Below are 26525 nucleotides of genomic sequence, written 5' to 3' on the forward strand. Positions count from 1 at the left end.
AGATCTGACGGCATCTGGATAACCAAGTTGACGACATAAAACCTTAGCGTCTCTAAAATCCCATCCATCATCACAGATTGTTCCCCATAGTCCATTGTAAAATACTTCTACTCGACCAGTACCATTTTCACTTGAAGGCCCTTGTAATCTCACCGACACATTTGAAGCTTTAAAAAGGGAAAAACCATTCGAGTGCGCAGATATAATTATAGAAATTAAAATAATGATAGAAATTAAAATAGGTATAAAAAGTTTCATGACCAACTAAACGTCATTGGCAGTTCAAGCCGATGGAAAAAAATGCAAATGCTTCCAACGATTTAAAATGTTCAAAGTGGGGAAAACTGTATCAAAATAGTGATATACAATATTATAGTACAAGATATCATATCTTATTCACTCGCAATGTATTCTATAATTATAAGCTGTGGTATAGAAAATCTGAGACGATATTACCCGGAGCAAAAAGCTGTTTTCAAATACTATGAACCAAGGCATGAACAAAACTCTGTTCGTACTGTCCATTGATTGTTGTGATTTCCTTGACCCATGCATTTACACTACACACCGGAGTCTTATGATCACGATATCTGTTTAAGTTGCTTAACGGATCTCTTTCCGCAGAAATATTTCATTTGATCATGTGAGCAGTAATATTATCATACTTTTGGGTCAAACTCGCTTGATGTCATGAAATGTGAAATCAAACAGTACACTCGTAAATTGTAGAATAGGGAAGAGAGTTTGGACCGATATTTAAGACGTCTTGCTAAAACAACCTGTAATAACGAAATTATTACAAAAAGTGAAACTATCAGCACACTCATGCTATACCTGTGTTAGTGCATTCAATTCCAACGTCTTGCGAATGCACGCAACTATGATTTCCCATCCATTGTGAGAGCAACTTGTTATATTTCGCTCTCTTCCATTGCAAGCAACGTCGTCCAACCATATACGCTCAGAACCAGGAAGATCCTGCCTCCAATGAAAATGTCTGACGGCATATTGATAACCCGTTGACGACATACAACCCTAGTATCTCTCATATCCCATTCATTATTACAGATCGTTCCCCATTGGCCATTGTGGAATACTTCAACACGACCATACCTTTTGCACTCTTTGGTCCTTGTAACCTAACTGAAACAAGCATACCTAAAGAACGTAAAATATATTAAGGTATATTTGCCGGATATAGCAGTTTTTCCGATTAATAAGGATAATGTTTTTCTCGTACAGAGTGGCAGTAAAACTTGCTATAGCATAAATTTAGCCTGGACGAGGTATTTGACACGGAAAAACATTTCAAGTATATATTATTAAAAAACATCGAAGTTTCAGTTGGTGATTGGCAATAAATAGGTAGCGAAAAACAGATATTTCGTATAACTTCACCTGTTTTACTACATTCTACTCCAGCATCTTTCGAATGATCACAATTATTGATTCCCATCGGAATGAACATGTTGATATATTTTTTTCTTTTCCTGTACATCTGACGTCAGCTAACCATATTTGTCCAGAACCTGATGGAACCTGCCCCCCTTGAAGAGATCTGACGGCATCTGGATAACCAAGTTGACGACATAAAACCTTAGCGTCTCTAAAATCCCATCCATCATCACAGATTGTTCCCCATAGTCCATTGTAAAATACTTCTACTCGACCAGTACCATTTTTACTTGAAGGTCCTTGTAATCTCACCGACACATTTGAAGCTGTAAAAAGGGAAAAACCATTCGAGTACGCAGATATAATGATAGAAATTAAAATAATGATAGAAATTAAAATAATGATAGAATTAAATTGATAGAAATTAAAATAGGTATAAAATGAGAACGTCATTGGCAGTTCAAGCCGATGGAAAAAAATGCAAATGCTTCCAACGATTTAAATGGGAAAACTGATCAAATAGTGATCAAAATAGTGATATACAATATTATAGTACAAGATATCATATCTTATTCACTCGCAATGTATTCTATAATTATAAGCTTTGGTATAGGATATCTTAAACGATGTAACCGGGAACAAAAATTCGTCTCAAATACTATGAACCAAGCCATAAACAACAAACTCTGATAGTCGTATCCGTACTTTACATATACCACCCAGGTGAATATTTAACAAGAACATTTTCAGCTTTTGGGGTCAAACTCGATTGATGTCATGAAATGTGAAATCAAACAGTAGAGTCGTAAAATTGTAGAACATGCAAGAGAGTTTAGATTTGTATTAAGACGTCTTGCTATATAACGAAATTATTGAAAAAAGTGAAATTATCAGTACACGCATGCTATACCTGTGTTAGTGCATTCTATTCCAACGTCTTGCGAATGCACGCAATTATGGTTTCCCCATCCATTGTGAGAGCAACTTATTATATTTCGCTCTTCTCCATTGCAAGTAACGTCGTCCAACCATATGCGCTCAGAACCAGGAAGATCCTGCCTCCAATGAAAATGTCTGACGGCATATTGATAACCCAGTTGACGACATACAACCCTAGTATCTCTCATATCCCATTCATTATCACAGATAGTTCCCCATTGACCATTGTAGAACACTTCAACACGACCAATACCTTTTGCACTATTTGGTCCTTGTAACCTAACTGAAACAAGCATACCTGAAAGAACGTAAAATATATAAAGGTATATTTGTCGGATCTAGCAAATTTTACGATAAATAAACGATAATATTTTTCTCGTACCGAGTGCCAGTAAATTGACTGTAGCATAAACTTAGTCTGGACGAGGTATTTGACACGGAAAAACATTTGAAGTATATATTATTAAAAAACATTGAAGTTTCAGTTGGTGATTGGCAATAAATCGATAGCGGAAAACAGATATTTCGTAACTTCACCTGTTTTACTACATTCTACTCCAGCATCTTTCGAATGATCGCAATTATTGATTCCCCATTCGGAACGAGAACATCTTGATATATTCTCTTCTTCTCCTGTACATCTGACGTCATCTAACCATATTTGTCCAGAACCTGAAGGAACCTCCCTCCCTTGAAGTGATCTGATTGCATCTGAATAACCAAGTTGACGACATACAACCCTAGCGTCTCTAAAATCCCATCCATCATCACATATTGTTCCCCAAGTTTCATCGTAGAATACCTCAACACGACCTAGACCACTTTCACTTGAAGGCCCTCGTAATCTGATCGACACATTTGTAGCTGTAGAAAGGAAAGCCAGTTATATTTGTTGCTCTTTTGTGTCGCCAGCTCGCTTGCTAGGTTTTTATCCAATGAAAATGCCTTCATGTAAAATTATTTACAAGCACTAGCTATAGAAGTGATCTGGATTTTTGCGATGTGTGGGAATTGCAAATGAAAAAATGTCAGGGTGGCTGATGTGATAGAATGTTTCTGTGAGTGTGCAGGCAACAACGACGGATTTGAATACAGGAAAAAAGTTAGATTTAAGTCCGAACTATTTCTTATCGGTGAAAATGACTTGTTCACGACAATAACGACAAATTTGAAAACAGGCTTATGTCGAGACTTGTGTCCCACATTTCATTATTTTGCCTTTGTCTTTCCTTAGGCTTCGTTCCCATTATCACGTAATATTCGCGAAGAAGTCGTTTTCACCGATGGGGACTAGTCCGATGTAAAACTGTCTTCATTTCCTGAATTCTTACCAGACATTGTTGACTGAGCACGGGTAGCAATATTCTATTACATCACGACGTGTTACGAAAAATACAATTCAATGTAAACCAGACTTTATGCTTATGCTTACGTCGCAACAAAAAATTTCTCCTTTATTTGGGCAAGATTAGGGTCTATCACCCGTGTAAATAATTTGTCAAGAGTCATTTTAAACATTTTTAGTTATTTTCGGCCATTGTATTGTAGAGTAAACGCATATAAAAATGGGTATACTCGCACTAATTTTTTTCGTACTGAAAAGAAACATCGAAGTTTCAGTTGGTGATTGGTAATAAATCTATAGCGGAAAGCAAATGTTATGTAACTTCACCTGTCTTACTACATTCTACTCCAGCATCGATCCAATGACTGCAATAATAATTACTAATTCCCCATCCGAGATGTGAGCATTTTGATATAACCTTTTCTTTTCCTGTACAACCGACGTCTTCTAACCATATTCGTCCTGAACCTGATGGAACTTGCTCCCTCTGAAGAGTTCCGACGGCATCTAGATACCCAAGTTGACGACATACAACCCTAGCATCTCTAAAATCCCATCCATTATCGCAGATTGTTCCCCATACTCCATTGTAGGATACCTCAACACGACCAATACCATTTTCACTTAAAGGTCCTTGTATTCTGACGGACACATTTATAGCTGCAAAAAGGCAAAAACTACTTGAATACGCAGTCAATGAGAGAAAATTTAGGTACAAGAGAAGGTTTGAGTGACTTTCGTAAAAAATAGCATAAGCATAATATATTATATGAAACATTCCGGCTGATATATGAGAAAAAAATATATTGTGATCCCCTCACAGTTTCGCCACAGAATAAAAAACATGCATCAAGTAGACCGTTAATTTTGGCGTTCTTGAAGTCGAATAATACGATACTAGTCACCATCTTGGCTACTGCGAATAGTTTTTTTACAAAAAGCCTTTATATGAAAGAGAACACGCAGAAGAGAGCAGTTAACTTATAATTTTAGATATAGCTTTCATGTTCGCTAAGTCCAGTCAAATTTGGAATACATGCATGGAAACGCATTTGAGGCAAAACTACAACGGGAACAGAATCAAGATTATCAAGAGCATAATGATTGTTCTATACGGCCAAAGCTTAAGCCACAAACGCATTATTTGAATACTAATTAATGTTTTAAGAATGAAATTTAAGAAAACTTGGTAGTTTTGTGGAGTATAGCCAGTGTTATCAGTCGTGGTATCAATGAAATTGTTGCTTGATAACTTTCACATGTCACTTATCAGCTCTCTCAATATAAACCGGCGACATTGGTCTTGGACTACTAATAGACTCTTTAGGCATTCAATTGGGAAAGATGAAAACACAAACACCAAATTTCATTAAAAAATGGACAATGAATCAATATAGTAAGCACATATTTTTGGAAACTTCACCTGTTTTTATACATTCTACTCCAGCATCTTTCGAATGATAGCAGTTATTTATTCCCCATCCGCGATGAGAACATCTTGATATATTCTTTTCTTTTCCTTTACAAGTGACTTCATCTAACCATATTTGTCCAGAACCTGAGGGAACCTGCCCCCCTTTAAGTGATCTGATCGCATCTGAATAACCAAGTTGACGACATACAACCCTAGCGTCTCTAAAATCCCATCCATCATCACATATTGTTCCCCAAGTTTCATCGTAGAATACCTCAACACGACCTAGACCACTTTCACTTGAAGGCCCTTGCAATCTGATGGACACATTTGTAGCTGTAGAAAGGAAAGCCAGTTATATTTGTAGCTCCTTTGTCTCGCCAGCTCGCTCGCTAGGTTTTTATCCAATGAAAATGCCTTCAGGTAAAATTATATGCAAGCACTAGAAGTGATCTTGCGAGTGGGTTTTTGCGATGTGTGGGATTTGCAAATGAAAAAATTTCAGGGTGGCTGATGTGATAGAATGTTTCTGTGAGCGTGCAGGCAACAACGACGGATTTGAATACAGGAAAAAAGTTAGATTTAAGTCCGAACTATTTCTTATCGGTGAAAATGACTTGTTCACGACAATAATGACAAATTTGAAAACAGGCTTATGTCGAGACTTGTGTCCCACATTTCATTATTTTGCCTTTGTCTTTCCTTAGGCTTCGTTCCCATTATGACGTAATCGTCGTAAAGAAGTCGTTTTCACCGATGGGAACTAGTCCGATGTAAAACTGTCTTCATTTCCTGACTTCTTACCAGACATTGTTGACTGAGCACGGGTAACAATATTCTATTACATCATGACGTGTTATGAAAAATACAATTAAATGGAAACCAGACTTTATGCTTATGCTTACGCCGCAACAGAAAATCAGGATTTGACATTTCTTTTTGATTTGGGCAAGATTAAGGTCTACCACCCTTGTGAATAATTTGTCAAGAGTCATATCAAACATTTCCCGCCATTTCTGGCCATTGTATTGTAGCCGAGTAAACGCGGATAAAGATGGGTATACTGACACAATTTTTTTCTCGTACTGAGTGCCAGTAAATTGACTGTAGCATAAATTTAGCCTGGAAGAGGTATTTGGCATGGAAAAACATTTGAAGTATATATTATTAAAAAACATCGAAGTTTCAGTTGGTGATTGGCAATAAATCGGTAGCGGAAAACAGATATTTCGTAACTTCACCTGTTTTACTACATTCTACTCCAGCATCGTTCGAATGATAGCAGTTATTTATTCCCCATCCCCGATGAGAACATCTTGATATATTCTCTTCTTTTCCTGTACATCTGACGTCAGCTAACCATATTTGTCCAGAACCTGAGGGAACCTCCCTTTTTTGAAGTGATCTGATTGCATCTGAGTAACCAAGTTGACGACATACAACCCTTGCGTCTCTAAAATCCCATCCATAATCACAGATTGTTCCCCAAGTTTCATCGTAGAATACCTCAACACGACCTAGACCACTTTCACTTGAAGGCCCTCGTAATCTGATCGACACATTTGTAGCTGTAGAAAGGAAAGCCAGTTATATTTGTAGCTCTTTTGTCTCGCCAGCTCGCTTGCAAGGTTTTTATCCAATGAAAATGCCTTTAGGTAAATTATATGCAAGCACTAGCAGTGATCTTGCGAGTGGGTTTTTGCGATGTGTGGGATTTGCAATTGAAAAAATGTCAGGATGGCTGATGTGATAGAATGTTTCTGTGAGTGTGCAGGCAACAACGACGGATTTGAATACAGGAAAAAACTTAGATTTAAGTCCAGACTATTTCTTGTCAGTGAAAATGACTTGTTCACGACAATTACAACAAAATTGAAAACAGGTTTATGTCGAGACTTCAGACTTGTGCCCCACATTTCATTATTTTGCCTTTGTCATTCCTTAGGCTTGTTCCCATTATGACGTAAATGTCGTAAAGAAGTCGTTTTCACCGATGGGAACTAGTCCGATGTAAAACTGTCTTCATTTCCTGAATTCTTACCAGACATTGTTGACTGAGCACGGGTAGCAATATTCTATTACATCACGACGTGTTACGAAAAATACAATTCAATGGAAACCGGACTTTATGCCTATGCTTACGTCGCAACAGAAAATTTTCCCTTTATTTGGTCAAGATTAGGGTCTATCACTCTTGTGAATAATTTTTCAAGAGTCATATTAGACATTTTTAGCTATTTTCGACCATTGTATTGTAGAGTAAACGCAGATAAAAATGGGTATACTCGCACTAATTTTTTTTGTACCGAAAAAAAACATCGAAGTTTCAGTTGGTGATTGGTAATAAATCCATAGCGGAAAGCAGGTGTTTTGTAACTTCACCTGTTTTACTACATTCTACTCCAGCATCTTTCCAATGACTGCAATAATTAATTCCCCATCCGAGATGTAAGCATCTTGATATAACCTTTTCTTTTCCTGTACATCTGACGTCAGCTAACCACATTTGTCCAGAACCTGATGGAACCTGCTCCCGTTGAAGAGAACTGACGGCATCTGGATAACCAAGTTGACGACATACAACCCTAGCGTCTCTAAAATCCCATCCATGATCACAGATTGTACCCCATTGTCCATTGTAAAATACCTCAACACGACCAGTACCACTTTCACTCGAAGGCCCTTGTAATCTGACGGACACATTTACGGCTGTAAAAAGGCAAAAACTACTTGAATACGCAGTCAATGAGAGAAAATATAGGCACAAGAGAAGGTTTTAGTGACTTTTGTATAAAATAGCATACGCATAAGAGATTAAACATTCCGGCTGATATATGAGAAAAAAATATATTGTGATCCCCTCACAGTGTGGCTACAGAATAACAAACATGCATCACGTAGACCGTTAATTTTCGCGTTCTTGAAGTCGAATAATACGATACTAGTCACCATCTTGACAAGTGCAAATAGTTTTTTTACAAAAAGCCTTTATATGAAAGAGAACACGCAGAAGAGAGCAGTTAACTTATAATTCTAAATATAACCTTTATGTTCGCTAAGTCCAGTCAAATTTGGAATACATGGAAACGCATTTGAGGCAAAACTACAACAGGAACAGAATCAAGACTATCAAGAGCATAATGATTGTTCTATATGGCCAAAGCTTAAGTCACAAAAGCATTATTTGAATATTAATTAAATGTGTTAAGAATGAAATTAAAAAAAACTTGGTAGTTTTGTGGAGCATAACCAGTGTTATCAGTCGTGGTATCAATGAAATTGTTGCTTGAGAATTTTCACATGTCACTTGTCAGCTTTCTCAATTCAAACTGGCGACATTGGACTTGCACTACTACAGCATTTGCATGTCATTTAAAGAAAAGAGAAGAACATTAAAATGTTTGGTATTTCAATAGCGCTGAAAGAACTACAATAGCGCTAATTTAACATCAATTGTATTAGTGCGGAAGTTCAACAACACGGCCTTATTATATATTCCGTAAAATTGCGTTAACTTATTGATCATTAACATTTTCGGAACAACAATAGCAATAAATCAAACGACATTTAGCATAGAGAAATATTCATTAATGTAAAGGTGTAGAAAGTAAATATTAGAATTCGCATTCTATCATATTTGTCTGTTCACACAACAGCAATATCAGTATGTGCAGTAAGTTTTATCCCTGGATGTGTTCTCTTTCAAGTAGGTCTGCATGCGTAAGTCTGTCCCATGCTGTACCTTTCGCAAATGGTTAGGCAGTGCACATTCCGTTCAGCAGTTCAGCTATCAAATTTTTTTTTTGAAATTCAACGTTTTGAAGTGAACAAATTCTTCTCATCTTCTCATTTGTACCTTTATAACTATCTTTTGTTTGTAAATTATGTATACATAATAGAACGCAGATGAGAGAACTTGGGGTAAATAAGTATTACTCAGTTACGCTAAATGTTGTTTGATCTATTGCTATTGTTGTTTCGAAAATGTTAATGATCAATAAGTTAACGCAATTGTTCTTCGTTTCGTTCTATTGATTTTCACTTTACGGAATATATAATAAGGCGTTGTTGTTGAACTTTCGCACTACCACAATTGATTTTCAGTCAGCGCTATTGTAGTTCTTTCAGCGGTATTGAAATACCAATAACTTTAATGTTCTTCTCATTTCTTTAAATGACATGCAAATGCTGTAATAGACTCTTTAGGCATTCAATTGGGAAAGATAAAAACATGCATGATTCTTCCGACAATTCAACAAACACTAAATTTTCATTTAAAAATGGGCAATTAATCAATATAGTAAGCAGATATTTTTGGAAACTTCACCTGTTTTTATACATTCCACTCCAGCATCTTGCGAATGATAGCAGTTATTTATTCCCCACCCGCGATGAGAACATCTTGATATATTCTCTTCTTTTCCTGAACATCTAACGTCAGTTAACCATATTTGTCCAGAACCTGAGGGAACCTCCCACCCTTGAAGTGATCTGATTGCATCTGAATAACCAAGTTGACGACATACAACCCTAGCGTCTCTAAAATCCCATCCATAACCACAGATTGTTCCCCAAGTTTCATCGTAGAATACCTCAACACGACCTAGACCACTTTCACTTGAAGGCCCTCGTAATCTGATCGACACATTTGTAGCTGTAGAAAGCAAAGCCGGTTATATTTGTAGCTCTTTTGTCTCGCCAACTTGCTTGCTAGGTTTTTATCCAATGAAAATGCCTTTAGGTAAAATTATATGCAAGCACTAGAAGTGATCTTGCGACTGCGATGTGTGGGATTTGCAAATGAAAAAATGTCAGGGTGGTTGATGTGATAGAATGTTTCTGTGAATATGGAGGCAACAACGACGGATTTGAATACAGGGAAAAACTTTAAGTCCGGGCTTTTTCTTTCGGTGAAAATGACTTGCTCACGACAATCAGGAAAAAATTCAAACAGGCTTATGTCGAGACTTGTGTCCTACATTTCATTATTTTGCATTTGTCTTTTCTTAGGCTTCGTTCCCATTATGACGTAATTGTCGCGAAGAAGTCGTTTTCACCGATGGGAACTAGTCCGATGTAAAACTGTCTTCATTTCCTGAATTCTTACCAGACATTGTTGACTGAGCACGGGTAGCAATATTCTATTACATTATGACGTGTCACGAAAAATACAATTCAATGTAAACCAGACTTTATGCTTATGCTTACGTCGCAACAAAAAATTTCTCCTTAATTTGGGCAAGATTAGGGTCTATCACCCGTGTAAATAATTTGTCAAGAGTCATATTAGACATTTTTAGCTATTTTTGGCCAGTGTATTGTAGAGTAAACGCATATAAAAATGGGTATACTCGGACTAAGTTTTTTTGTACCGAAAAAAAACATCGAAGTTTCAGTTGGTGATTGGTAATAAATCCATAGCGGAAAGCAGATGTTTTGTAACTTCACCTGTTTTACTACATTCTACTCCAGCATCTTTCCAATGACTGCAAAAATTAATTCCCCATCCAAAATGTGAGCATCTTGATATAACCTTTTCTTTTCCTGTACATCTGACGTCAGCTAACCATATTTGTCCAGAACCTGATGGAACCTGCTCACGTTGAAGAGAACTGACGGCATCTGGATAACCAAGTTGACGACATACAACCTTAGCGTCTCTAAAATCCCATTCATCATCACAGATTGTACCCCATATTCCATTGTAAAATACTTCTACTCGACCAGTACCATTTTCACTTAAAGGCCCTTGTAATCTGACGGACACATTTATAGCTGTAGAAAGACAAAAACTACTTGAATACGTAGTCAATGAGAGAAAATATAGGTACAAGAGAAGGTTTCAGTGACTTTCGTATAAAATAGCATAAGCATAAGAGATCAAACATTCCGGCTGATATATATAAAAAAAATATTGTGATCCCCTCACAGTTTCGCCACAGAATGACAAACACGCATCACGTAGACCGTTAATTTCGCGTTTTTGAAGTCGAATAATACGATACTAGTCACCATCTTGACAAGTGCGAATAGTTTTTTTACAAAAAGCCTTTATATGAAAGAGAACACGCAGAAGAGAGCAGTTAACTTATAATTTTTGATATAACCTTCATGTTCGCTAAGTCCTGCCAAATTTGGAATACATGGAAACGCAGTTTGAAGGAAAACTACAACAGGAACAGAATGAAAACTATCAAGAGAATAATTATTGTTCTATATGGCCAAAGCTTAAGCCCAAGTGCAGGATATGAATATTAATTAATGTTTTAAGAATGAAATTAAAGAAAACTTGGTAGTTTTGTGGAGCATAGCCAGTGTTATCAGTCGTGGTATCAATGAAATTGTTGCTTGATAACTTTCACATGTCACTTGTGTATCAGCTCTCTCAATTTAAACCGGCGACATTGGACTTGGACTACTAATAGACACCTTAGGCATTTAATTGTGCAATTAATGATTGCATATTTCAATTTGCCCAGCCAATAAGCGCTATACTATAGCAATCAACTAAACGTGAATGTATAGGGAAGATGAAAACATGTATGATTCTTCCGACGATTCAACAAACACTGCATTTTCATTTTAAAATGGGCAATGAAGTAATCTTTATATAGTAATCAATATAGTAATCTTTTGTGAATTCTCCCACTTATAATCTTTCGAGGTATTTAGCTAGAATATTGTCTTCTACTGTTGGGAATACTGTCTACACAGTAAAAAACTCTACTCATTTTGCGGAATTTATTAGAGGTGAAACTCTAAACGCAGGCTCGTATCGTTTGATGTCGTTTCCTTGTTTACCAAAATCCCTGTCAATCTTGCCATCAAAGTTGCTGAAAAAAGACTCACAGAAGATGTTTCTTTATCACAAAGAACATTGTTACTTGTGGAAGATATAATCGATCTTTTATCCTTTTGTCTGAATACGACTTTTTTTTTTGACGACCAGCAGGTTTTTGGGACAGCGATGCGATCCCCGGTCTCGGCAGTAATTGCTAATCTAGTAATGGAAGATGTCGAGCAAAGAGCTTTTACCTCTAGTACGGTTAAACCTTTGTTTTGGAAACGATATGTTGACGATGTGGCCTCTGTGGTTAACAAAAATGAGATCGATAATTTGTTGAAACATTTGAATTCTAACATTTGAGCCATCAATTCAACTCAGGAAAGTTGGATTTTTTGCATACTTATGTTCATAGAAATATCGAAAGGCAGTTAGAAACTGATGTTTACCGTAAACCTACACATACGGACAAATATGTATCCTTCTACTCACACCATCCAAAAAGTCATAAAAAGTCTGTTGCAAAAGCTTTGTTTCAAAAAGCTGAATCGTTAACATCCAATCGCGTTGCTAGGGACAACGAGCGTGATTATGTCCTCAGTGTACTGAGAGAGAACAATTATCCACGAAACTTTTTCCCTTCCCGACTAGATGCAATTCCTCAGAGGGTGATTCCTCAAAAACAGGTTTTGCTATAGTTCCATACATTCAGGGAATTGCAGAACCAATCAGGAGGATCCTGAATAATTGTGGTATAAAAATTGCCTTAAAACCCTTTCAGACACTGGGACATATTTTTGCGAAACGCAAGGATCGCGTAGCGACTAAACAGAAAACTTATGCTGTATACTCAATACCATGTAGTGATTGCAGTAAGAATATCTAGGTGAAACAAAACGCCAATTAGGCACACGTTTAAAAGAACATCAAAAAGCCGTTTCGAACTTAGACAGTTCAAAATCAGCCTTGGTGGAACACGTGTGTCTAACTAACCATAACATTGCGTGGAACGATTCAAAAGTCATTACCACTAATGATAGTTGCCGTGAACTCATTAACTCAATTCGTTATTCATTTCTTCTCAAATTGATTGTTTTAACGGTATGTGAACATGAATATATGAATATGTCCACCTCACTTATCGATGCAGGGACGCCACTGAAGCGATGTATACAATAATGATTGCTGGCATGCTGCATAAGCCTTCCCGGCCCACGTTAAGCACTTCCTCTTCTTATAGGAACGTAATATCGGGGACTTTGGAGAAAGCTTACAAAAGTTTTTGAATATTTTCTAAATTAATCTCGGAACATGCAGTGAAATAATTACTTGTATACAACCGTCTACACGATGCCAAAGAATTTGAAAACGGCAGAATATTTTACGTTAAAATGTTTATGCCAACAAATATTTTATACTAAAAAGTCGATTGGGAATCAATCAAATAAAACCCCTCTACGAGGGAACGTGGGTTCATGGACGGGATTTTAAACGCTACGCGTCATGTCGTCGTTTTCATATCCTTTTCAAATTTATTGCACAAAGCTGTTTTCGCGTATCTGCTCAGTGGTTTTCAAATTCCGCAAGTACAACACCCTCGGCATGCTTTACAACAAGCCTTCTTAACTGCAACAGTCACGTCAAATAAAAAGAACTCTATAATTATTATGTGAACAGGAGCGATAATTCCGGCGGCCCTTTGTTGAAGCCAATCTTGCACCGAATTGAAGAAATTTTAGTCTAGTCTTTTAAGTAACACTCTTTAATTTACTTTCTTGTCATTTTTATTATTAATTTGTTTGCCTTCTGATGTTGTATATTTCGTTCAAAACAACGTGCTTTCGTTTTACTTTTATTGAAGTATACTGTTTATTTCATGAAAGCGAAACAATTACGAAGCCAAACATCTACAGCCTACCATGCACATAATCTGTTTCCATTATTTTGGTGCGAATTTTAAGCAAACATGGATGACAAAGAAAATCCTTCTCTCCATAATCGCCTTCGATATTAACAATTCTTAAAAGTGGAACTTTAACATCGCCTACAAACTGCGCATCTACAATGTCCGTATAGATATACATTGAAGAGAATCCGGCATTTATATCCGCTACAAAAGGGCTTGTCGTTTTCTTTTTGATCACGATGTCTTCGCTAAACCCCAGCGTCGCAGCTATGTCACCAGTCATCCACACCCAAGCCCCGTGTTTAACATCAACGCTTAATTACTTTGCGAGTGTTACGATTATAAGTGAATTTTATTTTTGTTTGACATTCCTTAGTCATGGATGCATTCATCGCTTTAACAAGGTCTGCGACGGTTGCAAAATGCGCGTCGTTTAGTTTTAGCAAACCAGTTTCATGCTTGTCCACATGATAAATAAATGACTGTTGCACTTCCTGTCTTAGTGTACTCCATGTGTGTGGGTAATGAAGTCCGGCCAGCACGACCTCCCACTGCCCGGGTAGAACGATCATTTCAGCTATTTTTACCCGAAAATTTGCAATAGTATTACTTGGAAAATACCTCATAGAACTATTAATTGGCAAGTTGAGATGAAACTGTGTTGTCATGATGAACGCTTATATAGACACAAATGATGTTGAGCTCAATGATAGCCCTATTTTATTTATATATCTTTTACACTTTCTGCTGCCATCCATGAATTAAACTTCTCTGGGTATCCTAACCATTTTACATAATATTCTTTACGTTTATTACGTATGCGTGATCTAAGTTTTTGTTCCACTCTATAAAAATCACTGTCTATCTTGTTGACTTTCTGCAATTCTTGTTCGTAGAATGTTCCGTGTAACTCATCGTTATCGTAGTCAGCAATTCTGTAGACAGGCGGTCGTCGAGGTATGCGTTTCGTTACGGTAAATACTTCTTCAGTCCAATTTGGTAGGTAGCCTTTCCTGAACGTTCTTCTTGCCTTGCTGATCCGAAACTGATCGCCAACATCAAACTTATGGGTTTTTCGGGTTCTTCCCCATAAAGTTTTTGCCATAGAGCGCTTTCGTTAGTTTCGTTCACGTCTACTGGTCTCATGCCAATACTGCGATGCCTCGATGATCCATAATAACTTAATCTGCCTCCCACTCTTCGTCCATAGCTGCTACTATAACACGATTACGCTTGAAACGAAATTGAACTGGCTTGTGAAGAGTGTACGTATCTTGAGTTCTCAACCATGCTCGTATTTTATTCCGTGATATTTGATACTTGCCATCGTTTCTAACAGCACGATAAAGGGCGTCTACGCCACCAAAACTTACTGGACTTTCTGGGCTGTAATACAGGTTGCTCAGATATTTTTCGGCCATCAACGTAAGAGGCCTGAATTACAATACTGCTCCCGCAACAGGCGGAAATGCACGTATTTTGCGAAAAAAATTTCTGATTGAGATTTCAGGGAGCGCCTTACCACAGCAAGTCATCCTCTCGCCACAAAGGTTTCAGCGAAGTGAATGTCCTGAGGTTTACAAACTGATATATAAAGCTAATAACGTGTAGTGTGATATATAACAAATAGTAACTCACTAATATTACGTATCACTAATATCAACTAATGACGTCATGATGCATATATAAACTAAGTGTATTGACATTAAAGGGTATTATTGTTCGAGACATAATTGCACATAACGTACATGAAAATGTTGAAACAATCGCCCATTTTTTGCTTGGTTGTGCTTTTGGAACGCTTATATTCCGGAAAGATAGAATACAATACCTAACATTGCGCCGTATACATTTCTCGCTTTCGCAGTTTAAGTGTATGCAAGCTAAATTATAGGCACGAAGTCGACCAAAGTTTGAAACAATTATTTCTTTGTATAGCTGTTCGTAATCACGACAATCACCTCGCAATATACCCCCATGGTTTAAAAGGATGGTGTTTACATGAAACTTTAAAGTTTCTTTCTCGATTTAAACATGATTTTGCTGCAGCTCGTCAACAATCACGTCGAAACCATTCATTGTACACGACGAAGGTCCAAATGAATACGGACAAGCAAGCCGCGTGATATTTATTTTATGCAATGCATTTATTGAGCTTAAAAATTGTACAGACGGCTGCGAAATTAACTGGATGAGTGAAGGGCTTTTCAGAGAGAAACATGCAACATATTGCGGGACTGCTTGTCTCGTGCGGGAATTTTTTAGTCCCTAAAGCTCTGGATGTGTGAAGGGCTTTTCAAAGAGAAACATACAACATATTGCCATTTTTAAACGATCAACGATCAGCATTGTCCTAAAGATGATTGCAGAAAAAAATGTAAAAAAACATTCTGCTAAAATCATGATAACAAGTAAAACAAAATCATAGGTACACACACGTACACCAACACATACACACATTATGTAATATTTTCGCTCATATTCTTTTTTAAATTTGATGGTTCTTAAAAGAATCGTTTTTTTTTTGTTTTTCTTAATTCTGTTTTCGAACTCTAGGACATTTCTTTTAATATGTCTCTGATTAGATCCCCATCCTTTCCAGGTAGATTTCTGTTGTTGAATTCTACCAGTATTTCAGCGTGTCTCTCGAAGACATACTGGTAGAACTCACGGAGCCTCTCCAGCTTCGCGTTTCTTTCTTTTTCCTGCTCTTCTTTTCTCCATCGATAGCGTTTGAAGCGGTTCATCTCGGACATATAGCCGTTATAGTGAATAATACCTTGAGGTACGACTTATATAATACTCATTCTAACAATATGTGCGGTTTTAGGCGGGATGAAATTCTATGTGTGCGCACGTGTTCCGAGGCGATCACCAAAACATGTTAGCGACATGCCGACAGTTGATAATTACGCGTAGGTGCAGCGCACACCGTAGCGCTCACAAATTACCTTTTGTAAACAATATGTATCATAGAATTTTAGCTCAATTTCGAACATGAGTACATGAGAACATTCCTCTGCACCAGGGACGCTGGGGGACTAAAAAAGTCCCCAAAGGGACTTATAACAGTAACAGAATAAATTATTATACAAGGCTTCATTTGATAATATGCTTCGAGACCTGTTCCATTTGTGGATTAGTAAAACTCTCCAATCATCTAGCTAATGTTCACAAACTCGCGAGTTATCAAAGACAATCATATCTCGTGCGTGCCAAGAAAATGCCAACTGACATGGAAACAGTCTTACTGATAATAAATAAACTGATCAAAACACACATGCGATCATTTTCATGATGTATTCTATACAGTTAACACATCCTTTCGGCCTCTTGGTCTCTGGTAGTACAAAGTCAGGCAAAACTACATTTGTGAAAAAACTTTTGAGTCATGCAGATGTCATTATAGACAAACCTCCAGAAAACATTGTTTATTTTTATTCTGAGTAGAGATACATGCATGCATGCCGCCTATGCAACCCCTCGCCATTTTAAACGTAGCAAAATATTTCGTGCGCTACCCAGACCTAACTTTCTACGCTAATATTATGAAATAACTCGTGCAAATTTTTCGGAAACAAAGACAGTCGTGAAGGTGAACAGAAATCACCTGTTTGCCTGCTGCATTATACGTTGCAGTTTAAGTGAGTGTTAAACTTTTCTATAGCTAAACCTTCAAAACATCAAAACAGCATAAATAATTATAATAACCATACAAGCACTAAACGTCGAATGTTGTTTTTCGATTATTTATTTTTTTCAATGATTTTAGCAAATATATAAGCTACAAAGTGATATTTATTTTATCAAAACTCTGCAGTACACTTTTGAGAACTCTTTTTAAAGTTTAAGCGATGATGTAAGGCCTTAAACGATCCTGTTAGCTCCTTGTAAAACGACATACCAAGTCAAAATAACAATGAATTCTTACCGCAAACACTGAATAAGTAAAATATAGACACCTACCACTTCAAAGATTATAAACTACGATTTGTTCCTATTTCACCAACTGTTTCTGTGCTGTGATGATCTTTAAATCCTTTTATTATTGTTTTAATATTTGACTCCATGATTTCATTTTATATTTTTAAAAAATAGTTTGCAAAATGACGGTTAAAAAATATAAAATGCTGACGCTCTCATGCATCCTCTCTTTTTATCTTAGCCAATCAGCAAGTTGTAGACGACCGTTCTTTCTTCGTTTAAATTTCGCGCATGCGCGCAACTACCATGACCATTAAACGTCCATGACATTTGGGCAACGTAATTTATATCGTGAAAAATTTGTTTCAACATGGAAAAGAACACCGAACCATTTCCTTAAATGCAAGTTATTTGTGTCTGACCAAAAATGATGAAATTCGATTACGATCCGGTATCTTTCCGCCAGATACTCATTATGTCTATCAACCAAAAGTATAAACGTGCGATGTGCTTGTGGATTTGGCTCATTTGACCATGTCTGCTTGCATGAAAAGGAACTCCGAACTTCTGAAAGTATTAGCCAAGTGTAAACCCGAACTGAGAAAAGCTATTTTAAAAGCAACCGAAGACGATCTACTGGAAGCTATAAGACAGTGTCTTTTGAACGTCTGATTTGATACAATTAAACTGAAACCAAAAACAGCGAAAAAGATTACACCACACTCCAAACATATAAAATTTGCAGCTGACAAACGAAATCCTATTGCAAAAAGAAGAGCACGTCTTGTCCAGAAAGGGGAGGCCTTCCTACCGCTTCTACTCACTTCAGTTTTGGGACAATTGGCTAACTTTCTATAAATGGAACACGTCAGAAGATTGGTCCTTGTACCCGAACATATGGTTGAACAACGAAAGAAACCTTTCGTACCACCTTTGACTGCACAAGTAGGTGAAATTGACTCCGAGATGGAAGAGCTACTTCAACGCCAAGACATTCCCGTTGATGAGAGTGCGAAATTGTACGATCAGTCCCTACAACGATACTTAAATTTTTACGACAATCTTTACGACTTTCTTCTTCATCTGTGACTGAAGATGAAGAAGAAAAATCCCAGAGATAAAGGATGATGACGAGATTGAATCAGACATACTGGATAGTATTCCAGCTACAATGAAATCTAGAGCACGTCAGTTGGTGAAGAAACTTAAAGCAAACAAAGATGTCGTAGGATGGAATGAACAAGGTCAAATGATGTTAAAAGGAAGACTAGTACCCGGAACAAATATCGTCGATTTGGTCAACGATTCATTGCGTCAGAGGAAAAACTTTAATCCACAAGGCTGGGAGCTATTTTCGAACATTGTTGGGACATTTAAACGTACCCGAAGGCATTATCAGAAACGAAAATCGCTTAGGACTTGTTCGGGAATATAAAACTAAAGGACTTTCTGATCATGTCCCCCAACCCTCACCCAAACCACATCTTACGCCGATGCAGCAAGAACGCAAGAAAACGTGTACAGGGCTGGATTACTCTGCAATAGGCCAACTCTCTGAATGTGAGGAAAGTGATCTTGGTTAAAAGGATTCTCTGGTACGATTTTCCATTCGAAAAAGCCACAAGACTTTTCTCTGTCGTTTGGGCAGCAGAAGAACAGACGGCCTTGATTTTCTCTCTCCTTTTTAACTTTTCGCACACAGCAGTTTAACCCGTGCTGATACTTCGGTTTCGGGAGCTTTCGCTGTCACGCCATTGCCAAAAGTTACACGGATTTTTACGATCGCAGCAAACAAAGAACGCGGTCTCTAAAAGTTACGTTTAGTTAGATCCTTTACAACTTTCATCTTGGTCGATCTTTGGTGAGTGTCACACAGCGGATGAATCGCGCAATTCGCCCTCCACATCATCATAGCCGTATCAAAGAGCGAACGATCTTGTTCAGGGCAAAATAATTCAAAACATTTAGGGTTGTTGTTGTTACAAACCCAAAACTTTCCTTTCTTGGTAGAGATTGCGGTCGCAGGCACTCCATGTAAGCACTCCATTGCTGTGTTTTCTCGGGCAAATTCTGTTCGATGTGCGATATTTATGTGCAAGCTACTCTTTGTTTGGAGGCGAACATGTTCAGGTTCGTCCTGTCATTAAAACCCATTACAGGTAATGCATGTATAAACGCGTTTGAACAAAGTCATCAACTGACAATGTGTTCAGTCATATATTTAATTTTGCCAACCTTAATTAATGACCCTTGCCATTGTCCTCTACCATAAGCTATATGAAATCCCCGTTTAAAACCTTGTCGCTTAGAGAAAATCGGTTGAAAGGGATAATCAAGTTGCAGAGAGAGAATTGCAAACAAACGCCGGTACACTTATTACCCCATGTAGGGCTACATCTGCGACGTTTTCCGTAGCGCACCCCTGTAGCGCTACAATTGTGACGTTTTCCGTAGCGCACACTGTAGCGCTACACCTGTGACGTTTTGTAATTTATCTATATATGCATGATGGAAATTGAATTAGGTTACAGTCATATATAAAAGATCAACGAACTTACATTTTGGTAAATCAAAATCAAAATGTCTCTCAAAGATATTGTCGCAATCATTGATAGGACGGATACCTTATCGGTGAAAACTTTTTATGTAAGGAGCTGGGTGTTTTAAAAGTTGGTGACGTCTTTGCAAACTCCTTCTTTTTTGACATTGGTCTGCGATGGAGTAATTTAACGCTAAAGGAGAAACGGACATGTAGTTACGTGCAAAAACACATCCACAAGCTCCCCTTTGACGTACCTGCCGGAGTTGATGCTTTGCCAATATCGGAGTTGGAGAAAATTGTTGCACTCCTTTACCGCCGTTTAAGAAAAAACGAACACTCTACAATTGCGTATTAAGGCGGGCACTACGAGAAGGATCTCCTTGCAAACCTGAACATTCCCTCCATCAATTTGGAGTGTTTTGGATGCCCGAAAGCGCAACTACTGATAAAAAATCTACTATGGCCGGGGACCTGCGGGAAGCATTTGGCAGCCGACGCATATCAACATTGTCCTAAAGTTGAAGTAGAAGCGTACGGGTTATGGCTGGAGAGACAAATGTAATAACAAACAAAAATAAAAAACCTGTTCCCTTATAAACCAATGAAAATAATTTGGCAATCGTGTATTCGTTATGGACATATTGAAACATGGTACGAGGAAATAAAAATTAAAGTATAAACTAACGGTGGAGAAGCATCGCACAACAAACGAACTTTTAAAATAAACAGTCCTAATGCTATGGGAAGGAACATACCATATTAAAGTGTTGACATACTAAATGTGTATAACCTGAAAAATAAAATATTTTTCTCGCAAATCCTTACTGTGTACTTAATTACGGTTTAAACGTCATACTCTCACCCTGCGTGGAGACCACGCATATCTTCGGGAAAATCCGACAGATTTCGACGTCCCGCGTGGGGATCACGCGTTGCGTGATTTTGTTGCTATATGGGGGGGGGGGTAATCTACTACCTTCTCCTCAATCGATAGATGATTTTTTTAGTTCTATATGTTGCAAATTCACTATGATATTTACTTAAAAATGCATGTGATTTATTTATTACTCGATATTATACCTGAGAAGCGGTCTAATCCTTAGAATGTTGCCCAAAACGGAAACTGGTTACAGTGATTTAGAGGCTGTTTACATGAACCCGGTTACCCGAGAATCAACGAAGAGTGAGAGGACTTTGAGGTATTGAAATAAATCTTTATGACACCAAACAAGCACATGCTATTGTTGTGGTGATTATACGACTGCCAGGATCATGTTATCTGCTCATTTCAATACCTCAAAATCATCTCACGCTTCGCTGAATCTCGGGTAACCGGGCTCATGTAAACAGTCCCTTAGTTCACATTTCTAGGATCATTTTGATACACTTAGCTTCAAAATCGAGGCTTCATACGATTTGTGTTGATTTTTTACATAAACATTCGAATTCATAATCTGCATGATGAGTTATCGCTCACGGCAAAAATTTCACAATAATAAAAAGGTAAATCTCGGGCAAAAAAAACGAAAAACTGACCTTTGGTCCTATTTTACGTCAGAAATAGATGTTATCACAGATGCTGCAATATTTAATTGAAAGTTTATGGATAATGTGTATTCTTCACTTCAAATGTTGTATATAACAACTGCCTAAAATAGACAAAAACTCTCCACCATGCAGGAAAAGAAAATAAATATTTGTTGAAGAAAGAGGTTTGCAAATGCGATACTAAAAGCATTTTTAATTTTTGTTTTAAATTGCTTAGAAATTCCTGGATTGATTAGGGTGTCGAAATTTGGCATTAAAGCTAAGTTAGTCTCTTTTGGAAACAAATTTGGAGCCGAAAGGAATTTTATTGTTTAATATGATGCGGTCCTAATCTTATTAAGCGAGGTTTCTATTTTATCGTAATTGTCGTGAACGAGTCATCTTCACCGATGAGAAATAGTCGTTGCGTAAATTTGTCGTAAATTTGTCTTTATTTATCTATTGAAAGTAGAAACGCATAATTGCACATAAATAGAAATATTTCATCACATCAGCCACCATGACATGTTTACGACACTTACGATTTCATGGAACAAAACATTAGGCATGGTTCACTCTTGATCTAAGAATCGGTAACAGACAATTTAGGTAACTTCACCTGTTTTACTACATTCAACTCCAGCATCTTCCGAATGATCGCAGTCATGAATTCCCCATCCGCGATGAGAACATCTTAATATATTCTTTTCTTCTCCCTCACATCTGAGGTCATCTAACCATATTTGTCCAGAACCTGAGGGAAACTCCCACCATTGAAGTGATCTGATTGCATCTGAATAACCAAGTTGACGACATACAACCCTAGCGTCTCTAAAATCCCATCCATGTTGACAGATTGTTCCCCAAGTTTCATTGTAAAATACCTCAACACGACCTAGACCACTTTCACTTGAAGGCCCTCGTAATCTGATCGACACATTTGTAGCTGTAGAAAGGAAAGCCAGTTATATTTGTAATTATTTTGTTTCGCCAGCTCCCTTGCTAGGTTTTTATCCAATGAAAATGCCTTTAGGTAAAATTATATGCAAGCACTAGCAGTGATCTTGCGAGTGGGTTTTTGCGATGTGTGGGATTTACAAATGAAAAAATGTCAGGGTGGCTGATGTGATAGAATGTTTCTGTGAGTGTGCAGGCAACAACGACGGATTTAAATACAGGAAAAAACTTAGATTTAAGTCCGGACTATTTCTTATCGGTGGAAATGACTTGTTCACGACAATTACGACAAAATTCAAAACAGGCTTTTGTCGAGACTTGTGTTACGAAATGGGCATATATAATGTAATTTAGTATTATTAAGAAATAGAAGGTCAATATAGATGAGGAAATTACTTGGAGAACATGTCACATAAAATGAAGTGTAAAGTAAATATTATTATGAGCCTTCGGAATCACAAAATTACTTTTCCTGTCATAAGGTGACAGCCCATGGGATTTCCTCCGAAACAATAGTATGTCGTACAAAGTACAAGTGTCACGACTCAAGAACATAAGTTCTAGGCGGATACTAGTTTATGTCAATCATTTCTTTGTTATATTTTGCTCGGTTAAGCACTTGAAGCCTTACGTCACTAAAAGCTTAATTCGATGAAATTATTTGTAAAATAGTTTATAAGTTGAGATACGGTTCACAGAGTAATAAGTTGATAATTGTACTTTAAGTTAATGATAAATATTTTAAGTTGTGAACAAGTTTTAACAGTAATTGATTAAGTAGAAGACCAACTTGACTAGTGCGTCACCGGCCTTAAGTAAACAAAGTATGAAAGCTGGACCGAGCTTCTAACGCCAACCCACACTTACAACCTACAACGCTGATTGGATTGTGTGAATCACACCACCTTGCACAGGGCGTCTTCAAGATCCCCTCAAATTTTATTATAAAAGGAGGCGCACAGCAACAGAACATTGAGTGGACTAAACACGAGAGTGGACTAAACACGAGAGTGGACTAAAAGCAATGGACTAGTGGAGTGAAAAGCATATGAAACGTTGGAGAAGCTCAACCTGACAGAACAGACAGCCAAGACGAGAACAGAAAACAACGAGGTCCGAAAGGACGAAGAAGCGAAGATAAGAGAAGAACGTAGAAAGAAGAGAACATTACTGAACTTTAGTAAAACCTTGTAAAAGATCTCCTACCTCGCGCATAAAAAAACCAACTACATAACAATAGCAATCAATTAAACGTGAATGTATGGGGAAGATGAAAACATGCATAATTCTTCGGATGATTCAACAAACGCTAAATTTTCATTTAAAAATGGGCAGTGAATCAATATAGTGAGCAGATATTTTTGGAAACTTCACCTACAAAAACACGAATTGAAGAATTGCATGTCTGCAAACCGAATCCGGGCCGACGATTCGTTGCATCATAACGTGCAATGTATTGTCAAAAAGTTTTTCTTATTTTCTACGAGAGGTAGGTGGTCTTTCACAATAGGTTAACTAAAGTTCATTAATGTGCTCTTCTTGATTCGTTCTTCTCTTCTCTTTAAATATTCGTCGTTGCTGTTGTTGTCTTTGGTCGTCGGTTCTGTAAAAGTTGAGCTTCTCTAACGCTTCATATTGGGGTGTTGTGCGCGCCCTTTTATAGTAACGGTTGAGGGAATCTTGCTCACGTCATCAACCAAAGTGGGCTGATCCTTATCCAACCAATCAGCGTTGTAAGTTAGAAATGTGGGTTGGTTTTAGAAGCTCGTTCCAGCTCTCCTATTTTGTTTGTTTAAGGCGTTGTTGCACTAGTCGAGTTGGTCTTCTGTTCAATCGATCAATACTTAAAATGTTCACAACTTAAAATATTTATCATCAACAACAAGTAAAATTAACAAACAATACCTCTGTGAACAATATCTTTCAACTTAAACTATTTTAACTCTTATTTTACCGAATTGAACTTCTGATGACGTAATCTATTACATGCTCGACCGCGAAACATTTTTAACATAATTGATTGACATAACAGCTTGCATTGCCTACAGCATGCACATTTTTTTAAAAAAATGCGACAATTAAGATAAGTGATGACTTATTAAGACTCTTTATCCAGGTACTAGTTCTGAGAGGATTATAAATATTTTCACTTTTTTACTTATTTAATCAAACGATATGTCATACATGAAAGGGAAAGGCGATTAATGTTTGCTAATGGGCCGAAAATTATATTTACTCAGGCGTCTTGTGGCAAAAATCATTCACTAATCCCTGTCATGCAATTGATATTCCTATTTTTTACAGCTATTTTTATATGCATAGCTATCTCTATAAACACAATAAAGCCTTGCGTAACAGTATTGATAACAGGTATTGATAACATAAATTATGTTGTATTTAGCGCTCTAGAAGTGAAGCGGATTACTTCCGATTTCTAAATAAGGCCGAAACTTATACATCAGACAAGTCGATATTGTAATTGATGAATCGTTTGTGCCTTGTCTGGCCGTCTTAATCGTGCGTGCCAACGGGCGTTTACATAACAAGACGCCCGCTAGGCATTAAAGCTGCCTCGTGTTTATAGCGGTGGCATTTTGATCTCTGTTATTTTCACGAGACAGGAAGTCTTCAGGAAATCAGGAAATACAAAAGAGCGATTCGTTTGTCAGATTAGCCTGCGGATCAGCCCTTCTTTGGATTGCAACCCGCAGGCTAGTAAGCGCGCAATGCATTTAGACTCAATAAGAAAGGAAAATAATAATATCTACGGCAAAACTATATGAACTGGCGTCATTCTGACGCAGCTAATAACTATTTTTTTGCAGACCGGATACCTGTTTATTTGCAGACCGGATACCTGTCAGACATGCTTCGTATACGCCATAAATTTTTAAACTAAAAAAGGATATGAAATGTTCGACCGGATATTCTGAAAAAGCACATGGAATATAAATAACATTATATATATAACATGCGGTCTTTTTAACAAAACGAAAAGCGCAGATCATTGACGGGGCATTAGTCTTGGCCAACTTTAACAATATAACTGAGGGGAGAAGGCGAACCTCCAGTTGTTTAAGACTTGTGCTTTGACAATGATCCCTCTTCACAACTTCTGCATTTCTAAATATCAACTTCCTTTTTGTTTACTGATGTGCCCTTCCCCTACTAAAGTTTCTTAAAAAGGCTCCGTGCTCGCTATCGCGAAGACCTCACTTAAGGCCTATTTAGATGCAATTATCATTCTGACGAATGCAAAGGAGGACAAATGCCACTATATTCACTTAATTCTGTTAAGGGCGGAATTTAAAGTGTTACGTTTGCATGACTGTGCCGGTACATGTTTATACGACACTATCTGCATGTCTAACGGTCGCCGTAAATCCTGGCGTATCGCCGAGTCTGAAGCTAAATCTTTTGAGCGCAAACCTGAAGTCTGACTTGATAGCTGTCCGTATAGAAAATTAACAAATTTCCGAAAGCTAATGGTAAAATTTGACTTGGACGCTAGAATCATTTGATTCTCAGAGGACTTGATATTTCATTGTTTTAAATATTTTTCCTTGTCCTTGTTTTCTTGACCGTGTGTCCTAATGCAATACTAGCTACTTACTAACTAACTGAGTTTAAGGTCTGTAAAGGCGCATGCATTTACATGATGCGATTTGTTGTAAACGATTCGTACCCAGGCGTATATGAACGAAATGCCGAGCTTATGACTATCCACATTAATTTCGCGTTCAACTCGACGCAGTTAACCGAAGTTCTATACCTCCCAATATTATAATCATT

The 26525-nt window shown here is 37.4% G+C and overlaps 1 protein-coding gene and 1 long non-coding RNA gene across 2 annotated transcripts in view; both read right to left on the minus strand.

Moving 5' to 3' along the window:
• Window positions 1–129: 129 nt before the first annotated feature.
• Window positions 130–890, minus strand: LOC114540911. Its single transcript, XR_003689158.1, has 2 exons — window positions 835–890; window positions 130–167 (listed from the first exon to the last, which is right to left on the minus strand). It is a non-coding gene; the product is annotated as an uncharacterized LOC114540911 (long non-coding RNA).
• A 574-nt stretch (window positions 891–1464) lies between these two features.
• Window positions 1465–26525, minus strand: part of LOC114540915 (deleted in malignant brain tumors 1 protein-like) — a gene marked incomplete at its 3' end in the record, with an annotated part of 36709 nt that continues 11648 nt past the window's right edge. The window contains exons 6-15 of the mRNA XM_028560910.1: window positions 22396–22722; window positions 10542–10868; window positions 9421–9747; window positions 7476–7802; window positions 6335–6661; window positions 5103–5429; window positions 4007–4339; window positions 2872–3198; window positions 2306–2632; window positions 1465–1721 (exon numbers count right to left, since the gene is read on the minus strand). Coding sequence (XP_028416711.1) covers window positions 1465–1721; window positions 2306–2632; window positions 2872–3198; window positions 4007–4339; window positions 5103–5429; window positions 6335–6661; window positions 7476–7802; window positions 9421–9747; window positions 10542–10868; window positions 22396–22722 — 3206 coding nt within the window. The remainder of the gene's footprint in view (window positions 1722–2305; window positions 2633–2871; window positions 3199–4006; window positions 4340–5102; window positions 5430–6334; window positions 6662–7475; window positions 7803–9420; window positions 9748–10541; window positions 10869–22395; window positions 22723–26525) is intronic.

This window comes from Dendronephthya gigantea, unplaced genomic scaffold (assembly GCF_004324835.1).
Source record: "Dendronephthya gigantea isolate DGI-Jeju-01 unplaced genomic scaffold, DenGig_1.0 000254F, whole genome shotgun sequence".
Lineage (NCBI taxonomy): Eukaryota > Metazoa > Cnidaria > Anthozoa > Malacalcyonacea > Nephtheidae > Dendronephthya > Dendronephthya gigantea.